The sequence below is a fragment of the Crocodylus siamensis genome, chromosome 2, assembly GCF_052110815.1.
Source record: "Crocodylus siamensis isolate JL-2025a chromosome 2, ASM5211081v1, whole genome shotgun sequence".
Lineage (NCBI taxonomy): Eukaryota > Metazoa > Chordata > Crocodylia > Crocodylidae > Crocodylus > Crocodylus siamensis.
Window position 1 is genome coordinate 6906165 of NC_143396.1, and position 23755 is coordinate 6929919.

The 23755-nt window shown below is 47.8% G+C and overlaps 1 protein-coding gene across 1 annotated transcript in view; it reads left to right on the forward strand.

The window, feature by feature from the left end:
• Positions 1 to 3979: 3979 nt before the first annotated feature.
• LOC149869835 (kyphoscoliosis peptidase-like) overlaps positions 3980 to 23755 on the forward strand; it is a 92402-nt gene continuing 72626 nt past the window's right edge. Inside the window, exon 1 of the mRNA XM_090034481.1 lies at positions 3980 to 4006. Within this exon, the coding sequence (XP_089890607.1) occupies positions 3980 to 4006 (27 nt within the window). The remainder of the gene's footprint in view (positions 4007 to 23755) is intronic.

Sequence of the window (23755 nt, forward strand, 5' to 3'; positions counted from 1 at the left end):
TTAAAATCTGCTCGGCTGCCTTTGTGGTGGCATGTGAGCAGAAAAACAATGTTCTTGTTTCTATTGTCAAGGATGGAGAGATGTTAATTTTTTACTCTTATTTGATACCCTGCTGTCCTGGAACCAGAGACTCGTGGCAGGTAACTGAATGTGAATGACAATTGTGTGGTTACAACTAATGCATCGTATGACTCCTACACTCACACACCAGGTCATAATCTCACAGGGTAGAAACAGCCAGCAAGTTAAAAATAGCCACTTGCATTATCAAGTTGAATAGACAGGAATATTCCTCCCAAGACGCAGTGATGTTTCTGATTATATTATTTATTAACCAAGAATAACATCTCCTCTTTCATCAAGTGTTCCTGAACTCTGGGATTTTGTACTGTACAATGTGCTTTTCCAAGGCAGTTTTTTTAATAAAGGAGCCAATACTTGCTTTGTACTGCCCTCAAACTTAAACTATTCCACTCCTGATCGCCAGAGGAGTTGGTGTGGGATGGATGAGGTGGCTGGAAATAGCTTTGAACTGGACTAGTAACCTGAAAATAGCTGGAAATAGCCTTGACCTGGAATAGTGGACCTGAACGTCCTCAAACTTTGAATCCAGTGCTGGAGTCTAACTTCACAGAGTGATTGCAAATAGGGGGGAGAGACCCTGCAACCAGCAAACGGGGAGGGACAGAAATAATGTCACTCCAAAAGAAAAGCTTTTTAGTGGATTTCATGTTCATGAGAGTCACCCACTGGGTGCTGGAGTCTGAGAGCTGTAGTCCAATTGCAGATGGCTAAAATCTGCGTGTCGCATCTCCATGGACTAGTACTTGCATTTGAAGCGCTGCCCATAGGAGGGAGCAGGCTTAGAAGACATAGAAGTCTCCAGGCTGTTCCCAAGGTCTGCAGCAGCCTGCCATCGGAGGTGGTTCAAGCACCTACATTGAACACCTTCAAGAGGAAATTGGATGCTTGTCTTGCTGGGATCCTATGACCCCAGCTGACTTCCTGCCCTTTGGGCGGGGGGCTGGACTCGATGATCTCCCGAGGTCCCTTCCAGCCCTGATGTCCATGAAATCTATGAAATCTATTTCTGGGACTAGGCTCTGACTGCCAATTGGTGCCCACAGCAATGGCTTCCTGAATATGGGTTGGGGCCACCCACTCGTTTCATCTGAGTCCCTGTAACACCCAGCACTTGATGATGATGACCTGTGCTCACCGAGAGCTTGCCATGCCGTGGAAGCATGTAGAGCAATTTCCTCTTGTCTTAGGGTAGAGCCACCATGGGATTTGGAGGCAGGGTACACAGCCTCTGTAGGGATGGGTTTGGAGACTCTACCAGAAACTCAGTCTGCTCCCAGGGGCCTTGAAAATGAGCTGGAATTGCAGCCTGTCTGCAAAGAGTTTTCTTAATAAAGAGACAGTTTAATTTGAGAAGCATAGAGTCCCATTCCCTGTCACCTCCCTTCCATTATTACTTCGTGCATGCTACAGGAAACAATTACTACAGGAATCTGTGTACACACGGGGTTAAGGGTGGAGGGGGAAGAGAACAAAGGGGAATATTTGCATCCAAACACTCCCTTGCACAATACCTTGTATAGTCTTTTAGAGCATTGCAAAGGGCAGGCGATGTGGGTGACAGATACAGCTGTGCTTACAAGAATTTGATTTCAACTTGGCTGGATGTTACTCTAGGACCTAGAGTCTAGGCTCTTCTGCTTTGCTACAGAGCCTCCAGGGCAGTGTAGCTTGGGTGGTCGATGTTCCCGTTTTCCCATGCTGTACTGCGATTGCCCAATTCCCAGTTGATGTAGAGGGGAAACTGTAGTGACCAGGCAACAAAAGTTGTTCTAAGCTAATTCTCCTGATGCCTTTTTTTTTTTTAAATGGCATCTTCAACATTTCCTTGCAGAAAATTTAAGTTCTGTGAAGAACATTTTTTGTCCAACTCCTTCCCCTTGTCCCCCAGTATTAGAAAATTTGCAGACAGCTCTAGTGTCGAGGGTGTGGTTAGAGAATGGTATGAATGGAGCTGAACTGTTCTCATTGGAGCTGAATGGTTTTCGGTGGGGGCAGGTGACAGTTTCATAGTTTCATAGTAGCTAGAGTCGGAAGGGACCTAGGAAGATCATCTAGTCCGACCCTCTGCCTTGGCAGGAAAGAGTACCAGGACAAGGAGCAATGTGCTCCAGCTGCAGCAAGGGAGGTTGAAGATGGATATTGGGAAAAAGCTTTCTCACTAGCAGGAAAAGCACTGGAAGCACTGGAACCAGCTACCCAGAGAGGTTGTGGATGCTCCATCCTTGGAGGTTTTGAAGCCCTGGCTAGACAAAGCCTTGGCTGGGATGATCTACTTTGAGCTGGTCCTGCTCAGAGCAGGGCGTTGGACTAGATGTGACCTCCTGAAGTCCCTTCCACCCCTCATTTTCTATAAATCTGTGATTCTATGAATGCCCACCCTTCTTGCATTATTTTAAACACCTACACGAGATACAGGGTAATGGAAACCTCTGTGCGCCCCCAAATGGAAGAACCAGGAATACTGATTGGCTAACTTTTCTCTTCCTATCTCTTAAGGGAGGATTTCAGCATGCTCCTCAAACCTCCTGGCTTTCAGCAAAAGTTGGAGACCTTTGAAAATCTGTTCCTTTATATTGTGAGAGTTGTGTTCCTTATAGTATTTCACATTTATTTTTTCAAACAGGCATGCAAGGAAACGTGTCAAAAGAAACGGGACGGGGTGGTTTCTCCTACACAGTACACTCAAATTAGTACGCTCAAGTGAGTTCCTACACTTGACCAGCCCAGAGCAGCTGAGAACCATCACAACAATACAGGGCAATTGGATTAGCAGTTGCTGGATTAGCATCTAAAGTGTTGTAACTTGAGCTGCTGTATCCTCTTGTCATCACGAAGTTGAGTATGAATCCATACCTTCCTAGAGGCCACCAGGGTCGAACTCGAAGCCCCACTTGAACGTACCTGCAACACACTCATCCCCAAGTCAACACTTATGATTGGGGGAATAGGACCATGGAGGTGAGGTTGTTAGTAACTTCAGATATATTTAGGCAGCTAAGCATCTGTACCTGAAGATCAGAAAGAGGGCAAAACAAGCAGCAATGAAGTGAGTGCAAACAGAGCTGCTAAGTAGTTGGCAGGCAGTGTGGGAGGCATATTGGTGAATTCCTTGACTTCTCAGAGACTAACAAGTCTCTCTCTCTCTCCTTTCTGCTACTGCAGACACTCCAGCTGGGACACAGTCTAAATGATGCTACGGTTGACAAAATATTTATAGCTACATGAATTGCTCTGTTCACCCCCTTCCCTCGTGTGCGTCAATATATACTCAATGCTGTGGACTGCTTTTAATAGCACTCCGGGTGGGATGGTGAGTGCATGCACTTCTGGGGATCTTTGTCCAGAAATTAAATTAATTTGGTGCTTTCAACCTAACCCACATAGATCTTTCCCCACACAGTCAGGTTGTTAAATGGATCTTGTAGAAGAGACAGTGGTGTTAACATCATCTCTGCACCCAACTTGTCACCAGGTGGACTGTGCTCAATAATTGTTTGGACAAACAACTTCCAGCAAGTTAAAAAGGGGGAGGCACTGGTTGCACAACAGTATCTCCATGGTATGTGTCTGTCTGCACGCCCTTGCCCTGCAGTGAATGAAAGTTCAACCACAGCGGCTCACCCCTTTCTCCATCCCTCTCTGAAATATGTAAGCCGAGTTATGTTTGATGTGTTTCCACCCTGCCTAATTATTATTTCATTATATATGTTTAATACTTAGGTGGCCATGGCTCCAGGGGCCTCCACTCAAACCTGGCCTTTATCCAGCAAACACTTAGTACGTGACAACTTTTTCATACGAGTAATCCCACTGAAGGCACAGAGCCTATGCGTGCAGTAAGGTAGCAACAGGAATCAGGATGTGAGGAAGGAGCAGTACTTAAAGGGCAGGTGCGATGCTCATCTCAAAGGTGGCTCCTCAGGTGAGTGTTACAGAGCATCCCTGGGAATGCTCTGTTTTACCTGGAGGGTGAGGCAGGTCTCTGAAGAGCCCAAGAGGAGAGGTCACAGAGCAGTGCCTGCATTGCACCTTAGCTTCATGCCCTTCTTCCCATCTCACTCAGGCATTGCCATGTACAGCCCTAAAGAGCACAGAGCTCCTAACTTGTGAATACTTGGTCCCTTGGTCTGAGTGCTGCATTAACATTATCATCACTTAGCATTATTGTGATTAACATTATTATTATTAACGTTATTATCATGATTGGCAGTAGCAGCAATCCCTTAATTAGAAGACAATCTCTAGCATAACCCATTAATGAGACTTGAGGTGACTTAAAAGTCCAATCCTTGAGCCACAAATCTGTCCACAGAAGTTGCTAGTGTCTCCACAGAGGAGAGGCTGTGGATTCCCCTCCTTTTTTTTCTCTGCTTCAAGGGAAAGACACTTTACCTAGAAACAGGCTGCCACTTGCTTGAGGTTGTGGCACCATTGGAGTCAGTGGGCAGCCAGTTCCTCGAAGACCTTGAAGTTGGCATCCATTTTCTTGAGGTAATATGACAGGCCCACACCCACTGTACAGACCAATGTGTGTGCCCTGTCACTTGGGGCCACCTTGGACCTGAGTCTATTCACCCTCCATGACTTGTTCCCTGATATACCTCTGGAGGTGGTGCTCAGTGGTTCCTTTAAGGACTCAGGGGGAAGTCCTTTGGTGTTTGTCTTCTTCAGGGCTCCTCCTCCCCTATACCCCATTTCTTTCCACTCAGGTATCACGCTGGATCCAAGCAGTGCCATGACATGATCATCGGCTTCTCCTCCCATACAGTGGCTTGGCAAGAAAGAGCACTTCAGGGGTCTTGCCACAATCCTGTGCTCCACAAAAGTCTCAACACAACAAAGAACCTAACTTAAATAGTCTGTCCTGAGTGGTAGACAGGGCAATGTTGCCCCCACACTGAGCAGCTCAACTCTGAGTGTGGGCAATTGAGTGCTCTGTATACCTTCACTCCCTTTGGGGCTCAGTTGTCTTCCCAATGAGCCAGTTTCCCACTACAGGTCCTTCCTGTTTGCCCACTGAACCAGGTATGCCATAGCCCCAGGGCACTCCATGCCACACTGGTTTGGGGCCTGCTGCTCTGCTGGTCCCTCATTGGTGCACTCTGGGCTTATGGCCACACTGATGGGTAATGCAACCTCTGTGGGGCTTCCCTCCAGGGTTCCCCCTCATTTGGTGCCTGCAAGGCCCAGTGGGCTGCCCTCTCTCAGCCCCACCGGACCTGTGAGTTTTTGGGTGGTCCTCACTCTGCGGCGGTGAGTAGGCTTGCATCTGTGCTGAGCCACTCATCAATTGGGTCAGGCAGGCTAGTGTTCACTTTAGCCTTCTCTGGTTTGTGGACAGATGAACCTTCCTGATTTCTCCTGGGGCCAAGTGTAGCCAGCCTCCATCCAGCCATTAGTAGTGCATCCAGGATTTCCCTGGTCACCTTTGCAGCACAGCATGCATGTGCTGTTCCCCGGGCACACCACTCATCAGGAGAAATGCAGGGCCTCTTCCAGCAGCAGGGAGAGCATCTGGTTCTGCCTGCGATGTCCAGACCCATAATACCTGTCCCAGCCCCATTTTAAGTACATGGTCTCTGGGCTCCGTGCCAACCAAGATGGCATTCTCTAGCCACCTAGACTGCGACATCTAGGTAAGTCAGGCAGAGGCCCAACATAGGTAGGTATTATTATCAACATTATTATCATTGTTATTAACACACTCATGACTGCCTGCTGTTTAAAAGAAGCAATGCCATCTTCTTTTAAAACAGGAAGCAAAGAAGAATCTTTATATATAAAAAACCAAGTCTTCCGAGTGCTGTTACATCCGTGCTTGAGAGAAGCTCTATGGGTCAAGCAGCTTTTTAGGTGTCAAGGTTAATACCTCTTTTATTGCATCTTATAGCCAGTGATGGGCACAGAACAGCTTTACACAAGGCTTAAAAATCCTACATCAGTTTTCTTTGCTGTTGTGTTATCCCTCTTCTGCACAACAGTACTCCATCGAATTTGTCTCCAGTGCCTTACTGTGTAACATTATATAGCGCAGGAAAAGAAACAAAACCCTCTTACAATGGACTTTCATGCTCTTCTGATCCTCATTATTTATTTGTGAAATCACATCAACAACCCAATGCCTGCCAGGTCAAACAAAAGTAAGTACATCCCCAGTGGGGATAAAAGGAAGCAACAAACATTGCCAATTTGTGCTCCAATAGCTTAGTGGGGGAGAAAAAAAAATCCCTAGCTGCTAATAACCTCCTAACGTGCTACTTAACAGCCTGATCTGAAGTGTGGTGAAGTTAAAGGGAGTTGCTTCCATTGACTTCAATGAGCTTTGGATGAGGCCCCAACTTCAGGAAAACAAGAGACATTTCACTGCAGTAATCTGAGCAACCCATAGGTACGGCAGGCTTAGGGGAGCCGAAGCATTTTCTCAAGTCACATAATTGGAGTGGTTTTGTGCATTACATAATGAAGCAAAACGACAAGCAGTTGCACGTACTGTTCCCAATTTTGCATTAACTACCGTGTGACCTTTTGGTGTTTAAATGAGCTTGGGGTTTGGAGGGTTTTTCTTTCTTTTTTTTCCCCCCTCTCTGCCTCCAGCCTTTCATAACAGAACACGAATTGAGTTAACTAAATGGACATCATTAAGTGTTATCTTTCCTGTAAAATTTGAGAGTGAATTTACCACTGGTGAATGACAGCTCGAAAGAATAAAATCCTCTGTGCAGAAGAACACGGTGTGATCTTTTCAGTTGTTTAATCCTTGGCCTTTCCGCTGATGCTGCTGGTACAACTGGCTATTAGTGGCACTTTAGTGGTTTTTTTAGTCCCTTCTTCTTCCCATGTGTTTCCCTCTCTATTAGTGATGGGACTGAGTCATTTTACATTTGCTGGTATCTGATGGTAATACCTTTCTGTGACTGCCAAGGTAGATCAGCCTGACCTGTGGACTCGATGCTGATTTTGGTTTAAAACAGGGTAAATCTGGAGCCAGGCCACTCTGCAGGAGTAACCCTGGGTCTACACCAGTATAAGCCGGGTCAGATACTAACATCTCTGTGAAGAGCTGGTCCCTAAAATGACCCAAAAGACTGAGATTTGCTGCAATCAAGATGTAAAGAACCCTTCATAGTTTCAAGATAGCATTTCCCTTTGGATATAGCCTGAAATTCTCCAGATTCACTGATTTCCTTGTCACCTCTTTGTCTTTATTAAGAGTTCCTATGCCTGCCAGATCCCACTGTGGCAGGAACACACCAGTGGCACAAACTTTGCAAAGGGTTTGCTTTACTGTGTGGAAAAATGACAGCCTAAGCATGTAGTGACCAGGAGGCCATGGGATGGAATCCTTGCCTATGGCCCCATCTTGGACACTTAGGCTGCTTGTACACACCACGGGGGTTAATTCAGCTTAGCTTTCCCTAAATTGAAATGATGAGTTTTTAAAAACACCGTTTCAATTTAGGGAGAATGAAACCCAACTAAACCTCTGCGGCATGTACACAAGGGTGGGGGCCCCGGTCTTTACCTGGCTCTTCAGCGGCAGGGCAGGTGGGGCAAGCATGCAAACAAGCCCCTGAGCTGTGTGGGGGCCTTCCAGGTGGCACCTGCCCATTGGCACCCAGCCTGGGTGGTCCCGGGGGCGCTGCAGCTGCAGAAGGAAGCACCAGGACCCCAGCACAGCTCAGGCAGGCAGATTCCAGGGAGAGAAAAAAAAGATCAGGCTCTCTGCTTTTTTTTCCCTTTCTTCAGTAGAGCCTGCCTGCATGTGCTGCCACCAGGTCCCACAGCTCCTGAGGTGCGTGGAGCCCACCAAGTGCCAAACACATCAGCTTCCAGCATCCCGTGCACTGTTGCACTTTGTTAGGTAGCAAACAAAAACCCTTTGGAGGTGTTTTATCTTGCTGGGAACAAAGCCATTTAAGGTGGAATACACTGCCGAGCGTGCAAACAACAATGGCATTAAAGCGGAATATGCTGCTGAACATGCAAACAGCAATGCCAGTAAAGCAATGCAAAAGGGCATCTTTAAAGGCCAATTTTGTGGCGTGTACAAGGTCCTTAGCTACTAGCTACTTCTTCTCCCTCTTCCCTGGCTTTAGTAACAAGGACTCCATTATTCAACTGGGGGGGAGAGTTGTGCTGAATTCCCCAGTCTGTGCCCAGTCTTTTGTCCCTGGCTGCTTCTGGTGGAGGAGTGAGGGACACAGAGGAGAAATGAGATGACTCCCAGGGAGTACAGGGATATGAGAGATGGTCTCCAGCTTTTGGACCAAGCGTAAAGGAAGCCATCCCACTCCAACCTACATGTTAACTCGTGTATTTAGCCCAGAGGCTGATGTTCCCTGTCTGAGTCATCAGGACAGCTGTATTTACCTCCCACCAGCCCCATTCCCCTGACACACACACAACTGGGGAAAGGCTATTATTCAGTTCCAGTGACCAAAGCTTAAAAGCAGGCTGCAGCCTCTGCTCCAGCCTTCTTCATACACCTGCTCAACAGCACTTGTGCACTTGAACTTCCTTTGAGCAGGGGAAAAATTAAGTCTGGAGAAGAATAAGAACATGCTCCCTATATGACTCTCACTATCGTCTGAGGTCCAGGAGGCAGGCAGCTCCCATGCAGTCCTCCCACTGCAGTCCTCAGCTACACCTCAGCAGCTTGGGATCTTCCACTGTTTTGCACCCCTCCCTCCAAGACAGAGGATTTTTGTGAATAACCATGAAGCTAAAACAAAGCACTCATAGGCTAAATCTCATGCAGTTTCTGGTATTTTGTTCCCTTGCATCTATATATTTGTCTAATTGCAATATGAGATGTTCTGGCAGAAAAAGAGCCCAACGTAAGAGGTATCTTATGCCAGGAAGTATAATAAATTGAGGCAGAAATGGCACTGATACCAACTGGTGCTCACCAACCTTTGGGGTCTTTAACAAAGAGCCTCATTGGGAGATTGTTTTCAATAGATCCCCTTAAGCAAGTTTTCCCATGTGCATGACAGGTGCTTCCTCCTCCTTGGGTTGATGGAAGACCTCGCCAAGGCTTTGCCCCGGGCCCAGCCCCATGCTGTTACTGCCCCCAAATCCCGGTCCCAACCTGGCCAATCTACATGGAGACCCTAGGATCATGGTGCTGTGACAGCATGGGGCTGGGGCAGAGCCCTGGTTCTGTGGGAAAGGGCAGGTGGGGGTGCATCGCAGCTCTACCCGGGCCCTGTGCTATCACGGCCCCATGATCCTGGAGACCAGCTGGGAGCCGTGCAGGCAGGGGCTGCTGGAAAATGGAGTCTGGCCCTAGGCCCAATCCACCATTTTTGCCTACCCCCACTTCTACCTAGCATTTTGTCCAATGCTGGTTACATACCAACATCAGGAACACTATTGGAGGCAGAAAGCAAGGGCTAGCATCCAAGACACTCTTCCTACTAGATCAGTGCCTAGTTCACTGAGCCACAGAACCACAGTCCTTCCAGCTTTGACATCCAAGGGCACCAAATTAAATAAAGCCAAATTGTTAAGTAGGAAGAGCAAATGAGCCAGGGTTCAACACCCAGTAGGCTCTAAGCTGGATCCAGCCTGCAGAACCACTTTACCCAGCACATGGAGCTGAGAGGGCTTCTGCGGCATTTCCGCACACAGTAGCTTGGTGGCAGGGAGAAGCGGGACATCGGCACTGCTAGGGGAGGTGGTGGCTGCAGCTGAGACTGGTGGCATGGGGCAGGCTGGAAGTTGTGTGTGCTCAGAGCTAAGCTCTGTTAAAGTGGGCCCTCGCTGCCACTGCCTGGATTCTGCTGCATCCCATCCACTTCACAAATCAGTCTTTGCCTATAACCCCTGCAAGAAAGGATCTTTCAGCAATGGCATTCATCTGCAAAGTCCAGAGCAGGAGGATGAGAAATTTGGGAACTGAACAGTTGCACAAGGAAGGCATCAATAAAGAATCATCATTGACTGGGGGGAGGTCTAGGGGGATTCTGCAAGTCCTGGGACCTGTGCTCTTCCACAGATGTAAGCACAAAGACATTGCTGATAAAAACTGTGAATGATGCAGATTGGTGGAGTGGGAGATAATGAGGACAGGATGGTCATGCACAGTGATCTGGAGCGCATGACAAGCCGGGGTCCATTCAGTCACACGTGTTTTAATACAGCTAGGTACACAGTTATGCAGAATGGGGAAGGCAGGCCATGCCTAGGGAATGGGCAGACTGTATCAACCGTGAAAAGGACAAAGGGGTCCTAATGGACAAGCAGGTGAATGCGAGCACTCAGTGTGCTGCTGTGGGGAAAGGAGGGGATGCAACCCTTGGGGTATATCCATGGAAGTCATGAGGAATGTCTTTACCTCTCTATACAGAACTGCTGCAGCCAGCACTGGAATACCATGTAGCTTTCTGGTGATCACAGTGTTAAAATGATGTTAACAGGTTGGAAAAGGGAATTGAAAGGAGCCACAAAAATGACTCAGCAGCTAGAGAAAATATTTTACAATGGGAGACTTAAAAGCTTGATCTGTTTAGCTCCTCCAAAAGGAGATGGAGCGGTGATCATAAACAGTGTGCAAGCACCTGCACAAAAGATTGGCCTCCACATTTTGGACCCCGCACTACATAAAAGATGTAGACAAATTGAGAGTCCAGTGGAGGGCAATGGAAATGGTTAGGGGGCTGGGACACATTGCTTCTGCAGGGAGGCTGAGGGAACTGGGCTTATTTAGTCTGCAGAAGAGAAGACCGAGGGGGATTGAATAGCGGCCTTCACCTCCCTGCAGGGGGGTCCAAAGAGGATGGAGCTGGGCTGTTCTCAGTGGGGGCAGATGACAGCAGAAGCAATGGGATCCAGTTGCAGCAAGGGAAGATGAGGTTGGATATTAGGAAAAATTCTCTCACTAGGAGGGTAGTAAAACACTGGAACAGGCTACCCAGGGAGGTTGTGGAGTCTCCATCCATGGACATTTTTAAGACCTGGCTAGACAAAGCCTTGGCTGGGATGATCTAGTTGGGAATAGTCCTGCTTGGAGCAGGGGATGTACTAGATGTGACCTCCTGAGGTCCCTTCCAAACCTAGTTTTCTATGATTCTGTGAAAAGGGTACTCGGTAGGGGTGCACCGATAGAGATTTTTGGAGCTGATACCAATAGCCGATTTTTCAATATGCAGCCCAGCAGCTTGAAGAGCAGTGTATGGCTGGCAAGTCTGTTGTGGTAGAAGGGGAAGGGGAAGAGAAGGGGCATGTGGGGGGGAAGATCAAGGCCCCTGCAGTGAGGGAGGGAGTGGGGAAGGGGCTGGGGCAGGTACTGCACAGCTGGGGCAAGCTGGGGCACAGGATGGAGCTGCAGCTCATCTGGGGGTGCAGAGAAGGGGGGCGGCTCCAGCCACTGCATGCACCCCAGGAGGACATGGGGGGGCATGTGCCCCCGTATCTGTGCATGGGGTAGGGTGGGCTGGGGCCAGGGCTGTGCTGACCGTTTCTCAGCAGGGGCTGGGCTGGGCTGGGCTGCACTCAGGATGGGCGGTGGTGGCACTGGGAGGGGGTGTATGGGAGAGCTGCAGCCCCAGCCAAATTCGCTGTAGCCCCTTCAGCCTCCCTCCCAGCGCTGACACCCACCCTGCCCCAAGTGCAGACTGGCCCAGCCCCCACCAGGAAGAGCCTGGTGCAGCCCTAGCACCCCCCCCCCCCCCCCCGCCAACAAGCCATGGCTCTGTCCTATGCCCTGTCCCACCCGGGATGGGCAGCCCGAGCCCCACTCCCTCCCTCACAGCGGGCACCTGGATCTGCCCTCACCCCCATGCCCCTTCCCTCCCCACCCACCACAACAGACTTACCAGCCGCACACTGCTCTCCATGCTGCCAGGCTGTGCCCCTTGCTACCTAAGTGTTGCGCTGCGGCTGTGCACATGCACAGGCCACTTATCGGCCACATTATCAGCCACATCGGGCTGATCTCCAATGCAGTCAATTTTCTTTATATTGGTGCTGATCCAATATTGGACCAGTGTATTGGTGCACCTCTGCTAATGGGGTTCTCTAATCTAGAAGAGAAAGGCATGAGAAGAGTCAGTGGCTGGAAGCTGAAGCCAGACAGACTGAAACTGGGAATAAAGTAGAAACTTTTGACAGCAAGTTGATTAACAACAAGCTACCAAGGGAAATGGTGGTTTCTACTTCTTTTGACATCCTCAGATCAAGACTGGATGCTTTCCCGGAAGAAACACCATTACCCAGCACAAGCTATTAAGCTTGATACAGAGGTTACTGGGTGAAATGTAGTGGCCCATGATATACAGGAGGTCCAAGAAGTTCATCTAATAATCCCTTCTGGCCTCCTAGAGCCTATGGATCTAAAAAAAAGAGAAGCAATTCATAACAAATGTGCAAAGCTGATAATATCTCAACTGTCTCACAAACATACCAACATCAAAAGGCTAATCCGCATTTATGGAATCATAGAATCATAGAAGTAGGGTCGGAAGGGACCTTGTAGATCTTCAAGCCCAAACCCCCTGGGCGGGAAAAAAAGACTGGACTCAAATGAGTCCAGCCAGATAGGCATCAAGCCTCTTCTTAAAGATCCCCAGGGTAGGAGCCAGCACCACTTCCCTAGGAAGTTGTTTCCAGCTCCTAGCTGCCCTAACTGTGAAGTAGTTCTTGAGGATGTCTAATCTAAACCTACTCTCTAATAACTTGTGTCCATTGTTCCTTGTCATGCCAGGGGGCACGAGGGGAAACAGTGTCTCCCCCGAACCCTTCTGGTCCCCCCTAGTGAGTTTATAGACAGTGACCAGGTCCCCCCTCAGCCTTCTCTTGTGAAGGCTGAACAGGTTCAGGTCCCGCAGTCTTTCAATGTAGGGTCTGCCCTGTAGTCCCCGGATCATGCGTGTGGCCCTCCGCTGGACCCTTTCAATGTTGTCCACATCGCTCCTGAAATGGGGCGCACAGAACTGGATGCAATACTCCAGCTGTGGCCTGACCAGTATCACATAGAGGGGGAGGATGACCTCCCTGGCTCTACTTGAGATGCACCTGTGGATGCACGACAAGGTGCGGTTAGCCCTGCCAACCGTGACCTCGCATTGTCGGCCCGTGTTCATCTTGGAGTCAATAATGACTCCAAGATCCCTTTCTGCCTCCGTGCTCTCAAGAAGGGAGTCTCCCATCTTATAAGTGTGCTGCTGGTTTCTACTGCCTAAGTGCAGCACCCTGCACTTGTCAGTACTGAAATGCATCTTGTTTATGTCAGCCCACCCCTGTAACCTGTCCAGGTCTTGCTGCAGTCTTTCCCTCCCTACTAGCGTGCTCACCTCACCCCAAATTTTGGTGTCATCAGCAAATTTAAACAGGTTGCATTTTACCCCATTGTCCAAATCGCTGATGAAGCAATTGAACAGCGCAGGCCCCAGGACCAAGCCCTGGGGGACTCCGCTGCCCACTTTCCCCCAGGTCGAATATGACCCGTCCACCCCCACCCTCTGAGTGCGACCCTTCAGCCAATCTGCAATCCATCTGACTGTGTAGGCATCAATGCCACAGTCACCTAGTTTTTTAATGAGGATGGGGTGGGAGACGGTGTCAAAGACCTTGCTGAAGTCTAGAAAGACTACATCCATGGCAACACCTGCATCCATTGCCTTTGTGACCTGATCATAAAAAGCAATCAGGTTGGTCTGACAAGAGCTGCCCCTAATGAAACCGTGCTGGTTGCCCTTGAGCATCATCCCTGAAGCCGGCCCATCACAGATGTGCTCCTTGAGGATCTTCTCAAAGAGTTTCCCAAGGATAGAGGTAAGACTGACGGGCCTATAGTTGCCGGGTCCTCCCTCTTCCCTTTTTTGAAGATGGGGACCACATTAGCTATCTTCCAGTCATCCGGCACCTGGCCCGAGCACCACGAGTGCTCGTAGAGCCGTGCCAAGGGCCATGCAATAACCCCTGCTAGCTCCCTCAACACCCTGGGGTGGAGAGGATCTGGACCCGCTGATCTGAACACGTCCAGCCCTTCCAGAAGCTCTCTAACCTGGTCTTCCCCAACCTGAGGTCTAGAGGCGTTCTCCTCAAGTCCATCTGGCATCCCAGAGGGGAAGTCCCGGTCCCTGCACAAGAAAACAGACATGAAAAATGATATTTTCAAATAGCAGGAAAATTGACCTAAAGAAGGGCATTTTGTGCCCAAGAACATATCAAACATCCTTCCCAGCTATGCAGCTGGCCCAGTAAAAGATATCAGTGTAAAACTTTTCTTTTTTCGTATTTCCTGGACCAACACAGCTACAACAGTCCAATCCTGCTATTTTCAAAGAGGACATCTCTAAATATTGATGGGTGGAAAAAAACAGGAAGACCTCCTTCAAGCCAAAGGTCAGACCACATACCCAATGTCTGCAAAAGGCAGGTTTTGCTCTCAAGTCTTGCACATACAGGATTGTGAGGGAATTTCTCCATGATCCCATCCTGACTGGCCTCTGGGGGTCACATGGAGGACTGCCACCTAGAAAGGGAGAACAGGCTAGGCAGTGGACCAATGGTCTTATTGATGCCACACTGCTTGTTTCATGGGTTGATGGCAAAAATGGAAAGGAGATCCTTTCCACCTGCATTGCATCAATGCGGTGGAAATGCCGAGGAGAAATCTCCATGTTGAGACAAACATCCAATCCGCTCCTTGCTGCTCGTTGGCACACACCGAATCCTGGAAATGCAGCAAAGTAGCTGCCTTAGAGAGAGGCTGAGCACATGCCAGTAAGCACACCCAAGGCAGAGGGCCTAAGATTGGTTTTGGCACACACTGAGTGTCACTGGCCATATAGTCTTGCCTTGTTTTTAGGAATTGACAGGAGGTTTAGCAGGTGTTTGGGGAATGCTTCATAGGAGTACTTCTAGGCATGGCACGGAGGTGGTGTAGATGTCCTCAGAGAGGAAAGACCCTCCAGGAGTTTGCATGCACCTTGCATGTCCACCTCTCCAGGAAGAGGTGATGGAGAAGGCAACATAGCTGATTGAATGGAGGATCTAGAAGAGAGGCATGTGTATGTGGAAGAGACCAAAGGAGAGAAGATAGCTGACTAGGAAGGCCAGAGATAGATGCACAGATGGATATACCCCAACCTGACTGTGCAAATTTTCCTTCTTGACAGCATCACAACTTCATGGTAAGAGGGACCTAGCAAGACAAACTGCAGGACTTCACAACCCTTTGCCCCTTTCGAAAAGAAAGATTCTTTTCTTAATATGGGTCATATAAGAGAGTTCAGACAGTCACAAGGACAGTCACGAGTCTACAACTCACAGAGCTGTCACAATACTATGACAGAAGTGCTGCTGATACAACCCTAATCTCAGTTCAACATATGCCAGTTTAGTAGAGTTCTTGACAGCCTGAAAACAGCAGCGAGTAGATGCCTACTAACGAGGCTTACAAGACCCACTTCTTAATTAACACCATTTACTATCTAACAAGTATATTTACCTTCAATTTACTAATACATTAGCTGTGACAATAGGAGACACTAAACAGCCAGTGGTGCCCCGGACACACATTCTTTTTATTCAGCATTTTCTCATTCATTCTCTACTAGGATGATGTTGCTTAGCCGATGGAGAAATGGAGTCGTGTGGGGTGATACTGTAAATGGCTAGAACTTGCTGCTGCGAATAGCCACCTGCTTAGGCAATCTGTCACAAAACAAAAGCAGTTTTCCTAGGCTTGAAGGGAGGATCAAATGTCATTAGATTGTGTTTAGGAGACATTCACCCTGATGGCAAGAAATTGCATCTTTGTTAGTCGTGGCAAGCAAACAGCAGCATTCGAACCTGCACAACAGACGGCACCAGGTTATGTGCTTACATGTGTCTAACTCCTGTGAAGTCAGCCACAAGTCTGAATGCACCGCAGTGTCAAAGGGAGCTACGGCCTGCACCATTTGAGGAATAAGACCTGGTTACCCTCATCTTCATTCCCTTGTCCAGCTGCATCACTTCATTAGCTTTTTGGTGGAGCTTCAGGAATGCTTCATTTCCCCCGTTCCCTTCACACTTGCTCTCTGACACTTCCCACTGTAGCGATTCTGGACGTCTAAGGCGAGATGAACATGGACATTGATTGCTTTTGGAACTGGCCCATAGTTTGTAAAGCCAAAAGGGTCCCTTGTGATGATCTGATCTGACCTCTTGTATATCCCAAAGTGTATGACTTTCCTGAATGAATGCCGGTGTGAATTATAGCTTGTCCTTTTTTAAAACATCCAGGCTTGATTCAAACCCATCCAGCGATACGGAGCCTGTTACTGCCCTTGGTAAACTGTGCTGTATTTCTGATCCTAAATAGTCTAATTGTCTAGCTTCAGATCCAACCACTGGATGGTATTCTACATGCTAATAATATTAATATGTATTAATACATACTATTAATATGCATACACAGTATAAAATCGTGCATGTGTGTGTACACACAAACACACTCTGTCCCCCTGCCTCAGCAGAAGAGAGCTCCCAGCCCCTGGTCCGTGATCATGGAGCTGGAGCTGGGAACAATCTCCCCAGCCTTCACTCCATGCTTGCATGGGGAGCATTCCCTGGGCAGCCTGGAGCTGGCTGGGGCCTGCCTCTGACTGGGACAGTTCCCAGTGGGGCAGCTAGCAGTGAACCCCTGGCTTGGTGGGGAATTCCTGCCCAGCCGGGTGCTCACTGCTAGCTGCCCCACTGGGGGATCAGGGCAGGGGGTTGGGACCTGTCCCTGCCCTGAAGCTCTTTCCAACCCCCCTGCCCCAATCTGGGAGCCGGGGCTGGGAGCTCCCTGCAGCCGAGGCAGGGAGACCTTGTCCCTACGTGGACTCTGCCCCCAGGCAGCTCCAGGGGGCAGGGAGCAATCTCCAAGCCCCTACCAGAAGATAACTGTCTCTTGGCCCCGTGCTTCCTCACAGCCCCTGGGCTAGCACTTGGGGGGAGCCTAGAGCTCCTTCTGGTTGTTGCAGGGGGCCAATTCAGGGCCAGAGGAGATGGGTGCAGACTGCTGCCATGAGCAGTAGGGCAGTGCGAAGCTTTGGTCTCTGATTTGATTTGGCAGAGATTTGGCCCGATTCGGTGGCTGAATCTCTGGGTCCAGATTGAATCAGAGGACCCTTTAATCTCTCCAAATCAAACTGGAACCCTCCAAATTGATCTGGAAAGATTTGGAAAGTTTTGGTGATTCAGACATAGACGCAGCTTTAAATGTTTTTTCTACATACCTCAAGGTATCAGGGGCTCATGAACACTGCAGTGCTGGGGCACATGGAGTGTCCCACAGAAGCACAGGGGCTCCCCAGCGTGCTCAGCAGTAGACCCAGAAGTGGACCAGAGGATTTCTGGTCCACTTCTGGGTCCACTGGGGAGCATGCTGGGCCCCACTGCCATGTCCCCTAGCTCAGCAACTGGTGCCTCCTGGGTCTGGAGGGGCACCCAGGGTCCCCCCACAGCCGATCGCTGAGCTGGGGGGTGGCGGAGGGGCCCCATGCGCTCTCCTTGCCAGACCACCGAGCACATGGAGGGCCCCCCACACTCCTGTGGGATGCACCATCCACCCCAGCCAGCATTGCAGTGCTCATGAGCTGCACCTAATACCTTGAGGCATGTAGAAAAAACATTTAAAACTGTGTCTATGTCTGAACTGCTGATCCTCTGAATCAGCTTTGAATCTTCGGATTCGGATTCAGCCAAATCGAATCAGGAACAGCGATCCAAATCAACGATCAAATCACTGTCCCTGATTCAGGCCGAATCTGAATTGAATAACGCCCACTTTGCACACCCCTAATGAGTAGCAAAACTGCTCCAAAATCTCCGCATGTGTAGAAGCCTGCCGGGGTGGATTTACTCTAGAGTAATTTCCTCTAGAGTAAACCTACCCTGCAGCATTTGCATAAGATGATTAAATGGTTGGACCAGGCATGGCAAGAAAAAGAACAGGGAAGAAAGTATGATTTCTCAAGTAACGGCTGTCAATGAATATATACAAGCAAGGCATTTGAGATGGTGTGAATATGCTGAGAAGGGCAGAGGAAGATCATTTTACTAAAAAACTGTTTCAGTATGGAAGTGCCAGGCGTTAGATCAAGAGAAGGACCAAGGAGAAGTTGGGAAGGACAAATAGGGGTGTATACACATAGTAAATCGACTTAAAATAAGGTGACTTAACTAAGTCAAATTAAGCCGTGTCAGAACGTACTTACGTACAGCAATTTAACATGATGGCAGCCATCTTGTAAGCTAGGTTTACTTAACTAATATGGCTCAAGGTAATACACCTTGAAGGTGTATTATCTTGCACTGCATTTAAGTCTACTCTGCTACACTCTGATGGTTAAGTCAACTTAAAGAAGTTAAACCAGTTTAGCTGTCAGAAAGTTAGTACATATGTACACATCCTTAAAGGTTATGAAGGTAACAAATATCGGAGAGGTATTTATTAATGATAAAACAGTGTGGTGCAAGTGAATTTAAACCAATAGCTGACTTCGCATAAAGATAAGGCTGATATAGAAGAGGAATTCTGTTTATCGGGTCCCGTGGGTCCTGCTCCATTATCCCGAATCAACGATGTGCTGACAAGCCTAACATTACACAGGTCATTTCATGTAACCTTTTTAAATACTTGTGCAAAACTAGCTTTATTCCAGTCTTCTAGAATTTCTTCTCTATCCCAAGACTTACTAAAAAATCAATATTAATGGTCCACAGAAATGGACTACGTGTCTCCTTAGTCAGCTCTTTTTATACTCCTGGATGCAAATGATCAAGAACTGCTGATTTTAAAAGGTCTAGCTTTAGTAGCTGCTTTTCAACATCCCACTTTGTTACTGTTGGAATGGGAAGTGTTTCATTACTGTTGCTAGATGAGACTGCACCACCTGGCTTTGTCCCAAACATAGAAGAGAAATATGTATTGAGCGCTTCTTATTTTTTTTTCATTCTCATGAACAATTGTACTCTTTCTACCTAGCAATATGCCAATGTCATTGCTAAGATTCCTTCACTTTCTAAAAGAGGCAAAGATATCTTCAATGATGTCTCTTATTTGGCTAGCTTCATAGTTGGGGTAGAGTTAGACAAGGTTTTGAATACGTGACATTCTTCTTCAGGTCCTGGACCATCACTCTAACATTATCATAAAATGGAAGATATTGAAATCTGCTGCTTACAGTGGCTATCCTTGCCTCTTGCATAATACCTGGACCATCATGGCTACAACATCACTTTTGTTTGATAAAGTATTTGAAAAATTCCTTATTGTCTTTAACTATCCAGGTCACAGATTATCCCCTTGGGGCTGGTCATGTGGGCTCTTCAGTGTCCTCACTACTTGTCTTCATAGGGACTAATATACAGATACCTGATTGGACTCAGGTTTCTTGAAGTGCAGAAGGCTCTGCTAACCTAGCTTACAATAGGTTGTGTATTTCGCTGGTCATTTTTAATGGGATTGGTTTGGGCCTCATGGCCGATTTCTCAATGTTCACACGAGCAACAATCCAGACCCTTTGTGCGGCTGCGCTGCCTAGCTTTGCATCCAACCATTTCAAGGTGTCTTTCAAACATGAGTCTCAGAGCCCTGCCAAGAAGACAGATGAGATTAACTATTCTCATTTTGGGTCAATACGTAAACTGGGAAGGTAACCCAGATCTCCTAAATCTCAGTCAAATGTAGGATTTTCAAGATTGCTCAGCACTGGTCTAATTCTGTAACCATGACAGCATCTATAGATTGATTCATAGATTCACAGAGGCCAGAAGGGACCTTGGTAGATCATCAGGGCCAGCCCCCTGCACCAAGCAGGAAAGACAACTGGGGTCAAGTGACCCCAGCAAGGTGACCGTCCAGTCTCCTCTTGAAGATTTCCAGGGTAGGTGATTGCACCAGCCTATGGAGGGAGCTTATTTCACAGTTTGGACACTGTCTGTGAAGTTTTTCCTAATGTTGAGCCTGAAATGGTCTTCCAGGAGCTTGTGGCCATTACTCCTGGTTTTCCCAAGGGTGCTCTAGCAAACAGTTGTTGACATCAGCTTGAGCAGAGTTAAGATGACAAAGTAATTATCTTGCAAAAAGATAAGATATTTCGATAAGATTCACATCAGAGAGAAAATGTTATTTTTTTAAAACCAAGATGGAAGCCTGCTGAAACCCAAATAAACATGGGAACAATTTTAACGTGCTCGCAAAGAAAAATTAAATCTATTCATTCACTGTCCTTAACATTTAAACAAAAGCATTGTGGGTAAACAGCATAAGACCACAAGTGTTAAGAGGAGGCTGTTATTAGTTCAAGTGATACTTGAATCAACCCAGAAAACAAATGAAGCTGCAATGGACCTTGGTGCCATTTCAAGGGTATTGCTTACATCTGTGCAAAATGCTCACAAATAATGCCTTCTTGGCATGTACAGAGTACCTGTTGTCTTGTTCTGCGTTTGCTTTCTTAATAAAAAATATTGCTAATAATAGATGGAAACGCCAATTTTCCATTTGCATTTGAGTTTTATGGAACGTCCAGTACCCCAAAGAAATCATGCGTGGCAGGACTTTGCTTCAAACCCCGTGTTAGTTTTGTGGTTTCTCTAAGGAATTTGATGTCAAGGTGAATGCTGAACAGCTTTCTGTACAGCTAGGTTGGTCTTGTATTTCTCTGTTGTGCATCTCTTCGGATTTCCTTTATCGGATGCTAAGTTTCTAACAAAGAGAGAGTTTCAAAAGAGGACGAGAACCAGAAGAGCCGCCCAGTAGGAAATCACCCTTCTCACTGGCAACTCTCAAGCTGTCCCTTGGCTGATAAACTGAAGGTGACAGTAGCAGCTATGTTCCTATTGACCATTTTTTTGGCTAATAGGAACACATATGTAAGTGCTTGAGCAAGTTGCAATCGTTCTTACTTCTCCTCATTTTTATTTTAAAAAAATCACATCTTGCCTGTCCTGTTTTCTCAGAAATCCCGACACATTGCCGGGGAGCCGACGGAACTGCGATCCACCGTGGAACTGAAAAAGCAAGTGATATGGAAGGGGACTTTATACAGACTGTAACTAGGGACCTACCAAAATCATGATTTTGCAATTTTTTTTCCCACGGAAAACGCAAAACCAGGCATTTTCTGGGAAAAAGGGCAGGCTCCGTAACTTTGGCGGGCTTGCTACAAAAAATAAAATAAATGCATAAAAAATAAAACAACTTATCAGCAACAAAGAAAAGGGTGGGAGACCCTGCGGTCTTGGAGCACGGGGGTGGGGAAGAGGCGGGGGAGAGGGAGCAAATGAGAGACTGAGCCTGTGATGTAGGTTCAGTGCACGTGCCGGCCTGCGGCCAGTCAGGGAAACAACAGGGTTTTGGTGCCATCTTTTAAGCAGGCAGGGGTATGCTGCTGCAGCATGCTGCCGCCTGAGGAGGCTTGAGCAGGGATGAATAGCGAGAAGAAATCCTCCGAGACATCCAGCTACATTTCAACTCTGCACCATGCAAGGCAGTATCCTGCAGGGACCTTGCACACGGATAGAGGCAGGCTGTTCTGCACCGCCTGCTGCGTGTCTCTGGATGCGTCAAGGAAAACCAATATAGAGCGACACTTAAAGTGTGAAGCGAAAAGCTGCTGCAGAGGCTGAAGGTCAGAGCAGAAAACAATCAGCCATGTCCTCCCTGTTTAAAAGGACCAGAGAGAGCAGTTTGGTAAGGCGAGCGGTGGCATTTTCCCTTGCGGAGGCTTTTGCAGCAGCAAACATCCCGCTGGAGAGACTTGATCACCCCAAGTTAAGGGACGACCTGAACCAAAACATGCAAAATGCTGGCAGTTTTCCTGTTTAAACAAGCTTCATCAAGACTATCCCTTGCAATGCTAGCTTTGCATGTACCGTCCACAAAGTCTGCATTGGCAGAGTATGAATCCTTCTCCGTTGTGGCTGAAGAAGCCATCAGCCCTCAAGATAACCATGTGCTGCGCATAGTAGTTGTACCTGGGAACTGGACAGAGCAGGACCTGCCTGTTTTTCAAACAGAACCAGTCTCCCCGACATCTGTCCATTTTTCTACCGCGGCTCGGGCTGTAGTGAAGGCAGTTGTCAACTACAGCTTTGAATTTAACAAGATCTCAGCATTTCTGTTCAACAATGCCAGGTATATGTGCGAGGCTTTCTCTGACGTGCTCCAAGGAGTGCTGCTCAGCGCAGTTCATGTCACCAGCAATGTGCATGTCCTGTCTTTAATAAGTGACATCTGGCGTATGCAGTTCTCTGATGTGGATAGCCTGGCATTGTCCTTCGAGAAAGCCTTCAAGCACTGTCCAGGCCGTAAGCTCTGGTACAGGGAGTACCTTGCCAGTCAAAGTGGGGACCCACGTAAGACTGTCCCTGCCCCCAAAGCTTGTGCTCACAAGGTGGAAATTGTGGCTCAGCATGCATGGTCCATCACCAAGGCAAGCATATGCGGTGCTACCAGCGGTCCGTGAGAAAGGAACTGGAAATCACACCCGGGACACAGGGCATGCTTAAGCCGTGCAAGAACCTGGAACGGGGAGACGTTCAAGACCAAGTGAAGTTTATGGCAGAAAATGCCACCCAGTTGATGGAGTTTCTAACACGGTTTGAAGGCTGCGATCCACCATGAGCACAAGTTGACGGATTTCATACGCTGGGTCAAAGACATCACAAGAGCTGTCAAGCTGTCAACGTGAAAACCAGCAGAGAAGGGACCTGTTCCAGGTACAACCCATCCCTGCCATCGCGGTTCAGACAACCGGCTGCCTTGTTTTCGTTCTGTTCACACTTTGGACCCCAACCACGTGCCTGTGCCGGTGTTTGGGGGCTCTGGCTGTAACCAGCCTCCATAGCCCTGGCAAAATGCTGCCCCACCGTTCCAGTGAGATCAGTGGACTCTTAGCACGCCATCTCAAGGTACGGACAAGTGTCCGCCCCGCAGACACAGAGGACGTCAGCAGCAATTGCTGATGGATGCTGCGTGCTAGCATTTAAGAGCTAGCACGAATTGCCTCTCTCAGAGTTACCATTGAGGAAACTCCTTTTTGCAGCATTATTTAATAAAGCGTAGTGATGGTATTAGTTACAATTCATGGTGCGTAGAACTGTAATTTCATAAGACATTTGAGTTTAAAGCTTAATTGAATGCTGAGATTGCTTGATAACATGTCGCTTAATAGCTTCCATGGACTTAATCAGGGTAACTAAGCTGTGGTTTCAGGCCATCTGCCAATCTGCAGCAAGGGGCAGGACTGTCGGGGCCCTTTGGCCAATCAGAAGCACAGAGGCCCCGCCATGGTAAGCCTGTGAAAATGGTGGCCAGCCCCATGATTGGCCCATGAAATCAGCTGCCTGAAGCCTTAATTTTGGTAAGTCCCTAATTATAACTCTTTGTTCTTCTTTGTTCCTCTTTTGACTTCAAAGTCTAAGAAATGTCTGGGAGAAATATAATTTTTTGGTTAAATTAGGGAAAGCTCGCAGTTCGTATTACATCTGGACACTAGGTAGCTGGAGCCATAACGCATAAAAGACAGCTGCAATTTTTTGGCAGTTCCAAGGTTAAACAACAAGCAGAAAAAGACTCCTTCGTAAAAGCAACACAAACACTCCATATTCTTTCCTAATGTTAAAAAGAAGCCATTTCTTTATTGGCTGTGGCAATTTATCTTCAACATAATTGTGAGGTGTC